We start from the raw sequence: 10,184 nt of genomic DNA, 5'->3' as shown, positions 1-10,184 counted from the left end.
CGGAGCCGAGGGGCGGTGCCCGGGCCAAGGGGCGGAGGCAGGCGGCTCTGGTTTCACTCCCGGGACGCTCTTTCCTTCCTCCTCTTGCTCCTCCTCCTGCCTCTCTTCGCTCCGCCTGCAAACGCGGTGGGGGCTGCTCGGCCGCCAAGAGCAGGTGAGAGCTCGGAGCTGGGGGGTGGTGGTCCGGGTGTCCCGGGTGGCTAGACCCCCCTCGCCGGGCGGGGACAGTGGAGGAGCGCGGAGGCGACGGCGTGAGCGCGCAATCGGGGTCCCACGCCCCGTAGCTTTCTGCTCCGGGATTAGTATAAGGGGCGTCTCCTGCCTGTGAGTCACCGGGACGGGGCTGGGAGCGCACGAGGAGACACGATTCCTCCCCACCCCTCAAAGCACACTCACCCCGCCACCCCCCAACACACACACACTACTAGATTAGGTAAAATGGTAGCTAGCACCACCATACACCGAGACTGTGCCCCTTTCTGGGGAACCTGGGGAAGACGTCGAGGCAAACCTCCCAAGGATTATTGAAAACGGGCGCCCTCCTCGCCATCCAGCCCCTCTTCTCCACCGAGGTCCCCTTCCCCGTCACTGCAGAGAGATCTGCAAGTATCAAAGGGGGCTTCTCTTTGTAATAACAAAGTACTCGACGCCCCTCTGAGTTCCCATTATTCAGCCTCTGTGCCTTCTGGGACGCGGAACCCCTCTCCACCTGCACTTCACTCCTTTCCTCCTCTCCTTGGGTCTCCCTGACTTTTGAAGGCTGAAAGGCTGGGCCCAGATCGGGAGGGGCGGCCAGCGTAAGCTCGAGGCGCCCTGCAGCTCCCATCCCCCAACCAGAGATGTGACCCCTCCTCCCAGCTGGAACTTTCGAGGTAGCCGTTTGCTCCTGGAGATTCGGGGGTGGGAGAGCCAGGAGATTTATTTGGAGCATTGGAAGGGGAGAGGGTTGGCTGGTGTTGGCCTGGCCCAGTCCCCCAGGCGTGAAGAAGGCGGGGCACTCCTTGGCCGCATCGGGTCCACGCTTTCCCTTCTCGGGAGACACCTCTGTGGCTGGGGAGGCCCCTCCGAGGAGTGAGTGACCAGGGGGTCTGGGAATTGGTAGCCTGGTAGACGCATTTGAAGGCTGTGGCCGATGGCATTCTCCCCACGCACTCTCCCATCGGACTCCCCAAACCGGTCTGGGTGGCACTCGAGGCTCCCAGGCCAAAGGAGACCTGTAGGGAGAACTGGGCTTGTTTCAGCTTGCTGCAGAGATGAGATTACGGGAACTGAGTGCTGGGAACATCCCGAGTTCAAGATCTACGCCAGAGGCAGCTTCAGAGAGAGAATGTGGGGTGGTGGGATTAGTCCCCTCCTCAACTTCCACCTCCAAAGGGTTTCTTGTTTTACACAAGGAAAGTAGCAGAGAATGTCTAGCTGGGATGATTAAAATGCACTTTAATTTGCATAGGAGACCCTATACAGCTTAGTAGTAGATAAAATTACCCCCTGTAACTAATGCAATCAGCACGTGGGATATTCAATATGATAAATAACTGTGATGATCTCTCAGTTAATTTTGGCCACGCAGACGGAATCTTTTAAATATTTGTACTGTAGGTCAGGAGGTTAGTTTAAAAGGAAAAACGGAAAACATATCTCTGTGTCCAGCCAGTTCTGGGAAATATAAAATAAGAATGATTGTTTTTTATATTTGAAAACTCAGCAAGGGTTAAAAAATATATCTAATTTAACCAATTGCCTTTATTAAAAATAAGTAAAAATTGTGTGAGATTGGGACACCCCTCAAAATTCCAAGCAGTTTAGTTAGAGTATAATTATTGTGGTGAGGTCTGCCCCCCAGACGCAGCTCTCCTTAGTGGGGATAGACTTACCCGAAAGTAAATAGATGATGATGTATGGAATGATGGAATTGGGAGCCAACCTGCACAGTAATAAAGAAGAGAAATAGGCCAAGGCTGCTGTTGTACAAGGAAAGCTTTCGAGGGAAAATAAAAGGAAATGAGATTTGAAATAGTGTATTCAGCTTTCTTGCTTTCTGTGTATTTTCAGCATTTTGTCACGCTAAAAAATATACATAAGCTGTCAGAAATAATACTGTTAACATTTTATCTTTTTTTAAAGTATCATAAATATCTTTTCACATCACGAAACAGTCACGCTATCATTTTAATGACTGAATTTATAATTCTTTAACCCATTTTCTCCTAATGGAAATACAGTTAGCTCCTTTCCAATGTTTTGCTGGTCATTATATGTTATAAACAGGGAGGAAATGCACGGCCTTTTAGTACATTTTGAGATACCTGTTGGATTATTTCCATCATGTTCCTGGACGCTAAATTCCTGGATTGAAGTGTGTGCAATCTGAAATTGTTGTGAATATTGCCAGGTTACCCTCCATCTACATGCCTGCCATCAAGGTATGAGGATGGTAGAAGCTCTCGTCGAACCAGCTGGATGAAGACCACTAACGGCTTTTGTTTCCTCTGGTAACAGCAAGAGACAGGACGACATGAGAGATTGGACCGTGGGCTGCACTGGAGAATTTACCGGTAGGAGAATTCATCCCCAAAGAGATTGAAGTGAGCTTCAGAATGGCCAAAGAGGAGCTCCGGAGTATCTCAAGGAACTTGCAAGAACTGCAGAAGAAGCTGTCTCTGCTGATAGACTCCTTCCAGAATAATTCAAAGGTCAGTTTCCAATCACTGTGTATAATGGAAAATCCCAATATAACACTAGCGTAAACAAGATAGAAAGTTATTTCTTTCTCCAGTAGAAGAAATTTGGAGGTAAGTCAAGAATCTTTCTGGCTTACCACCCTGCCATGTCTATGCTGTGACCTTCAAACTCCTTGTCTGCAATGACTGCAAGAGCATCAGCCATTGTATCCATGTTCCAGGCAACAGGATTTGAGGAGAGGGGGAAAAGAGATGTACAAGCCACCTCCAATTTAAGGAGACTTCCTGGGAGTCACACACAACACTTCCAATTACATCTCTTAAGCCAAAATTGAGTCATTTGCCACTAATGGCAAATGCAGTTCTTTAGCTGGATAAAGAAGTCTGTGCCACAGATACCATCCTTTTTATTTTTTTTCGTTTGTTTGGTTTTGTTGTGATTTTTGCCCTATCTGTTACCCTGAAAATGAGAGACAAAAGCCTACTTCAAGATTTAAGTTCAGTGTTCCACTAGGAATCCAGCTACAATAGACATATGATGTCAGCCACATATGTAATTTAAAATTTTTCTAGTAGCCACATTTAAGAAGTAAAAAGAAATAGGTAAAATTAATTTTGGCTGGGCACGGTGGCTCCCGCCTGTGATCCTCACACTTTGGGAGGCTGAGGTGGGCGGATCACTTGAGATCAGAAGTTCGAGGCTAGCCTGGCCAACATGGTAAAACCCTGTCTCTATTAAAAATACAAAAATCAGCAGGAGTGATGGTGAGCGCCTGTAGTCCCAGCTACTCAGGAGGCTGAGGCAGAAGAATCACTTGAACCCGGGAGGCGGAGGTTGCAGTGAGCCAAGGTTGTGCCACTGCACTCTAGCCTGGGTGACAGAGTGAGACTCCGTCTCCAAAAAAATAAATAAATAAAAATAAAAATAAAAAATTATTTTTAATAATGTTTGTATTTAACCTAAGATATCAAAAATACTTCAACATGTAATCATTTATACAAAATTATTAATGAAAAAAGGTTCTTGAGACATTGTACCTTCTTTTTCATACTCCCTCTTTGAAACCCCGTGTGTGTTTTACACTTCCAGTACATTTCAATTCGAGTTAGCCACTTTTTAGGTATTCAGTAGCCACTCAGTGGCAATGGGACTTCAGATAGTATATTGTTTTCTTGCATATTTATCCTTATTGCTTTCTTCTATATGCCTTTCAGCATTTTGTCAGGGAAAAGAGCTTTCAGAGATAATACTGTTAACATTTTGTATGTCATTCTAGACCTTTTTTCTACGTAATATACCTATAAAAATACACATGTATATGCAACAAAATGAACCGTTTTGTGATGTATTTTTGTTGTTTGTATTGGATAGCACAGCAGAGCTACTTGAAGAGATGCTTCTCTGCAGTCTACAACAATAAATTCTGGACTTGCTCCAGAATTTATCTGGCACTCTTTGTGGATTTACCAAGCTATTTTTAAATTGGACAAGCAGCTTTCTCGCCAGCTGGCGGGGACTCTTGTTATTAAAAGTTAGCTCAGTAAGAAGGGTTCTCCTGCCGTTCCACATTTACAGCTGATTCTCATTAACCATGGTCGTTACGTTCTGTAAAGTTACTGCAGACATCGAATTAGCACATACCAAACCATCGCTCCTAGGGGAAATCCAGGATTCAGTTGCTGTGGGCCTCTGCCACAACATTTTTGTCAACTGATCAGTACATAACCTCGTTTTCTGTGTATTTCTGTTTAAAGACATGTTAGTATATATCGTTGATCATTAACATTGAACTCAGGGCCAACAATGGTATACCGTGACTCATGTCTTAAACAAAGCTAATCACACAATGTGTATTTTCTCCATAAGACACATCACAGCCTTCTCATGCTTAGAAATGCTAGAGAACGCTTCAGCACTAAACTTGGGGACCATTTTCAATGGTGAAATCACCAACTTAAAGCATAAACGTGGCACTAAATAGACCACAATGACACTCGTTTAAAGGATGAAACAGGAAGGCTCAGTGTCACCTTGCTTGACCTCAACTGGGAATGTACATGGTAGGTGACTCCGTCTTTTGCTGTTGTGGGCATGTCCACTGATGACCCCAAAAGCACTGTGGGCCAGGCGCGGTTGTTCACGCCTGTAATCCCAGCACTTTGGGACACCGAGGCAGGTGGATCCCTGGAGCCAGAAGTTCAAGATGAGCCTGGCCAACATGATGAAACCCCTTCTCTACTAAAAATATAAAAATTAGCTGGGTATGGTGGCATGTGCCTGTAATCCTAGCCTCTTGGGAGGCTGAGGCACAAGAATCGCTTGAACCCACGGGGTGACGGTTGAAGGAAGCCAAGATCACACCACTGTACTCCAGCAGGGTGACAGCAAGACTCTGTCTCAATCAAAACAAAACAGGCCGGGTGCGGTGGCTCACGCCTGTAATCCCAACACTTTGGGAGGCCGAGGTGGGTGGATCACGAGGTCAGGAGATCAAGACCATCCTGGCTAACATGGTGAAACCCCGTCTCTACTAAAAATACAAAAAATTAGCCAGGCATGATGGCGGATGCTTGTAGTCCCAGCTACTTGGGAGGCTGAGGCAGGAGAAGGGCGTGAACCTGGGAGGCGGAGCTTGCAGTGAGCCAAGATCGCGCCACTGCACTCCAGCCTGGGTGACAGAGCGAGACTCCGTCTCAAAAAACAAACAAAAAAATAAAACAAAAAACACTGCCAGTATTCATTTTGAGGTTACAAATAAATTTTAGTGAGGAGGCAAATTTACAAATATGGAATTGTGAGTAACAAGGATTGACTGCATATTTCTTGGCACTGACTGTATGCCAAGCACTGCACTAGGCATTCGCCCTGGCCCTGCCTGAACTTAGTTAATAGTCATGCTCACCTGTTTTGTTTTGTTTTGTTTTTTTTCTTGTATTTTTAGTAGAGACAGGGTTTCTCACCATGTTGGCCAGGCTGGTCTCCAATTCCTGACCTCAGGCAATCCACCCACTTCGGCCTCCCAAAGTGCTGGGATTATAGGCGTGAGCCACCGCGCCTGGCCACCAGTGGTTTTAGATGGTCCTGACCCTTCGCCCTTCTCCTGGTAGGAAGAGATAATGAATCGTTGATTGTTTTTTGCATTCTCCTACCAGGGAATTTGCGTGGCTCCTAATCATCCCAGGTGGAGCCTTCATGTTCTCAAACACTGGCCACATTGTCCCTACTTTAGAAGCCCACTGCCTTTGTCTGACCTTGGGCAAGTCACTTAGGCTCACTGAATTTCCATCTCCTTTTTAAAAATTATTTATTTATTTTTTATTGAGACAGAGTCTTGCTCTGTCTTCCACGCTGGAGTACAGTGGTGCGATCATGGCTTACTGTAGCCTCGAACTCCTGGTCTCAAGCAACCCTCCAGCCTCAGCCTCCTGAGTAGCTGGGACTACAGGTGCATACCAGCATACTCAGCTAATGTTTTATTTTATTTTTTGGAGAGACAAGGTCTCTCACTGGTCCTTGAGGCTGGTCTCAAACTCTTGGCCTCCAGCAGTCCTCCTGCCTTGGCCTCCTGAAATGCTGGGATTACAGAAGTGAGCCACCACGCCCAGCTACCATCTCCTCTTTTCTAAAATGAGCACTGCCAGGCTCAGAGGTTTGTTATGAAGATTATCTGAGATGCTGTTTGAGGCTTTAGCACAGAGCCTGGCACGTAATTTTGTCAGTCTGTCTTGGCCTGGCCTTCCTGGGCTCTGCAGTGCTGCAGTGTGCTTGTAGAGTCTAGATTGGATAACCTGTGTCTACCTCCAGGCTGGTGATGGAAAATCACAGTGCGTGTTACTGAATAATAACCTCTCCCACTTTTCATCTTTCCATCGCATCCCCCTCTGTTGCCATGAGAATGAAATGTTAATTGCTACGTTCTACCCCCCTGAGTTTAAATAGTGTTAGGTCGTTCTTTTTTACCTACCTCGTAGCATTGTAGGAAGAAATAAATGAGGAAATAACACGGGAGGCGCTTAAAGCAGTGCCTGGCACCTGAGTGTTTAATGAATGTTCTCTGTTATTATTAGGTGTGGTTGAACCGTGTCCTCCCCTCCTGGGACAGACTGGCTGGAGCTCAGCTGTACTTCTTGGGAAAAGACAATTGCTGGGTTTAATTGTCTGAATCTTGGTCTCTTTGCATATCCGAATGACTTTCTCTTTGATTATAGAGCCCAGACTCAGAAAAGACTAAGAATGGCGGGGCGTGGTGGCTGATGCCTGTAATCCTAGCACTTCGGAAGGCCGAGATGGGCAGATCACTTGAGGTCAGGAGTTCGAGACCAGCCTGGCCAACATGGTGAAACCCCGTCTCTACTAAAAATACAAATATTAGGCAGAAATTGCCTGAACCTGGAAGTTCCCAAAGTGGAAGTTGCAGTGAGCCAAGATCGTGCCATTGCACGCAGCCTGGACAACAGAGCGAAACTGCATCTCAAAAAAAAAAGGCTAAGAGAAAGGTGGATTCCTTAAGGACTAAAGTAGAACAGTCTTGCCTGTTTCCTTTTATATCCCTGTGCCAAACTGTCCCTAAGTCCTGTGTATTTCTTCTTTTGTCATTCCACTTTCAAACCCATCTCCTCCTCCCTCTCCACTTCCCTCTGTGCCATCAGCCTGGACTTGACCATCAGTATATCTTGCCTGATTTCCTGCAAATCTTTCTCCTTACCTCTTGCACATGATTGCTAGGTTCATATTTCTTAAATCATTCCTTTAATCATGTCATAGTTCTGCTCAAATGACAGCAGTGTGTTCCCTGTTTTTTTTTTTCCCTAGATGAAATTTAAATGAGTGCTGTCTAGCAGAAATATTATGTAAGCCACATATATAATTTTAAGTTTTTTAATAGTTACATTAAAAAACATAAAAAGAAACAAATGAGATTAATTTATCTATCTATCTATCTTGAAATGGAGTCTCGCTCTGTCGCCCAGGCTGGACTACAGTGGCGCAATCTCGGCTCACTGCAACCTCCAACTCCCGGGTTCAAGTGATTCTCCCGCCTCAGCCTCCCGAGTAGCTGGGATTACAGGCATGCATCACTCTGCCTAATTTTTTTTGTATTTTTACTGGAAACGGGGTTTCGCCATGTTGACCAGGCTGGTCGTGAACTCCAGATCTCAAGTAATCTGCCCACCTCGGCCTCCCAAAGTGCTGGGATTACAGGCGTGAGCCACCGTTCCCGGCCAGAGGTTAATTTTAATAATATATTCTTAATTTAACACCATATATCCAAAACACTATAATTTCAACAGGTAATATAAAAAGGTATTAATGAGATATTTTGCATTGTTTTTTTCATACACTTAGAGCACATCTCAATTCCAGTGCCAAATTTTCACTGGAAATATTTAATCTCTATTCAGATTTTATAAAACTTACAATTCAGTGAAATAGATTCGCATACCCAACCTGTTTGAAACAGACTTAAAATTTTTCCAACAACTGAATCAAGTCTCAGCTTTAAAATTTTAATTAAATTAAATTGGAAATCCAGGCCATCAGTCACAGGAGGAGCATTCCAAGTGCTGAATGGCACAGGTGGCCTGTGATGGACAGCCCAGGGGTAAGCCAGCAAGCCTGGTGTCCTGGTGTCCCAGCCTCACGAGCTCCTTCCACTGCACAGCCCTTCCCTTGCCAGCGCAGCACACTCATTGGTGCACTGCTGCCTCCCTTTCCTGGAGAGCCCATCTGCTCCTCCCCACGGTGGTTCTTTTTATTGTAAGGGTCAGGTGATACAGGGAGCATCAAATAAGGATGCATATGGATTAGAACTGGAAAGAAGTCAGGACCTGAGACAGCGCAAGGGACCAGCCCACATTCTGTGTGGTGAGTCCCACGGCCCCTCCGCCTGTCTCACTTTCAGCTGCCCCAACACAGCAGGATCTCACTGGACTCATGATGGAGTGTCCAGGCTGGGCAGTGCCAGCTCCGAGGTGATTCCTGCTATAGTCATCTCTGGCTAGAGAAGTGGAATAGCACGCTCTTTGGTGGCTTTTGTCAGAATGGTGGGGTAGCAGGAGGCAGTGAGGTCAGTGGGCATTTTGCCGTCCTGTGGCCTGGCAGGAAGTGAGATTGGCCATGCCTCGAGAGTGATTCTTAGGAGACCATGCTGAAGCCCAAGACCTACGGCTATGGCTTCTTGGCATGGCCTCTTCTATTTAAGCAGGATGCGGCTTGTACTTTAGCTCTTTCAGCATGAACCACAAACCCCTCCTGCCTTCCAACTCGCCCTGAAAATCCCACTGTTTAAATCACTTGGGTAAACTCTTTTTCCTAAGCGGCACATGTGTCTTGGGGACCTGAATTATGTCTTCTTTTCATCTGCTGGCCTGCAAGGCCCTAGGGATGAGGCTCAGGAAGGACCAGTTAGGATGGAAGGAGGTTCTGTACCTTTCACATGAACAGGATCTAGAATGCCAGTACTGAGGAGAAAGAAGGCATGGAGCCTAAGGAGGAGAGGGGGAAACCCATCTTTGTGGATTTGCCTATGGCCAGCTCTGCGTTAAAGCAGTCTCCCTCCATTTAGTCAGATCCAAAATTCCTTTTGCCTGGTGAAGAAAAATAAACTATTTATTAACACAGCATAAACTTGCATTAGTCACATTCTGTGGCTAACTATGGTGACCAAGTTGATGACATAAAAGTATTTAGTATTTTTACTTGATGTGGCAGCTATTGCAAGCATTGGCCATTCTGAGTCCAAAACCTTAGCCCTTTGGTTTTTTTTTTTTTTTTTGAAAAGGAGACTTGCAGCCAGGTGCGGTGGCTCACGCCTGTAATCCCAGCACTTTGGGAGACCGAGGTAGGCAGATCACCTGAGGTCAGGAGTTCAAGAACAACCTGGCCAATACAGTGAAACCCTGTCTTTACTAAAAATACAAAAATTAGCTGGGCATGGTAGGGGCGCCTATAATCCCAGCTACTCAGAAGGCTGAGGTGGGAGAATGGCTTGAACCTGGGATGCGGAGGTTGCAGTGAGCTGAGATCGTGCCATTGCACTCCAGCCTGGGCGACAAGAGTGAAACTCCATCTCAAACAAAAAAAAGAAAAAGAGACTTGCTTTGTCACCCAGGCTGGAGTGCAATGGCACCATCTTGGCTCACTGCAACCTCCACCTCCCAGGCTCAAGCGATTCTTGTGCCTCAGCCTCCCTAGTAGCTGGGACTACAGGCACAGGCCACCAAGCCTGGCTGATTTTTGTGTTTTTAAAAGAGACTGGGTTTCACCATGTTAGCCAGGCTGTTCTTGAACTCCTGACCTCAGGTGATCCGCCTATGTCCAAAGTGCTGGGATTACAGGTGTGAGCCACCACTCCCGGCCAGGCCTTAGCTTTTAATGCTGAGATTTTGCCACTTGGAGGCTGTAGGACTCTAGACAAGTGATTAGCTTTTAATGCTTAATAATGCTTTTAATAATTATTATTATAATAATATAAATATTATAATACATATTATAATTATATA

At 46.0% G+C, this 10,184-nt stretch overlaps 2 protein-coding genes across 2 annotated transcripts in view; one reads left to right on the top strand and one right to left on the bottom strand.

Moving 5' to 3' along the window:
* Positions 1 to 826, bottom strand: part of DNAH3 (dynein, axonemal, heavy chain 3) — a 224,672-nt gene extending 223,846 nt beyond the window's left edge. The window contains 1 exon segment of the mRNA XM_011976095.1: positions 710 to 826. Within this exon segment, the coding sequence (XP_011831485.1) occupies positions 710 to 826 (117 nt within the window).
* The window catches only part of TMEM159 (transmembrane protein 159), a 29,664-nt gene continuing 19,482 nt past the window's right edge, over positions 3 to 10,184 (top strand). Inside the window, 4 exon segments of the mRNA XM_011976042.1 lie at positions 3 to 154; positions 2,500 to 2,693; positions 8,585 to 8,616; positions 8,618 to 8,654. Of these exon segments, the coding sequence (XP_011831432.1) occupies positions 2,598 to 2,693; positions 8,585 to 8,616; positions 8,618 to 8,654 (165 nt within the window). The 5' untranslated portion in view covers positions 3 to 154; positions 2,500 to 2,597.

Source organism: Mandrillus leucophaeus, unplaced genomic scaffold, assembly GCF_000951045.1.
Source record: "Mandrillus leucophaeus isolate KB7577 unplaced genomic scaffold, Mleu.le_1.0 Scaffold162, whole genome shotgun sequence".
Classification (NCBI taxonomy): Eukaryota; Metazoa; Chordata; class Mammalia; order Primates; family Cercopithecidae; genus Mandrillus; species Mandrillus leucophaeus.
Note: the sequence above shows the minus strand (reverse complement) of the source record. Positions and strands in the feature narration are given on the sequence as shown.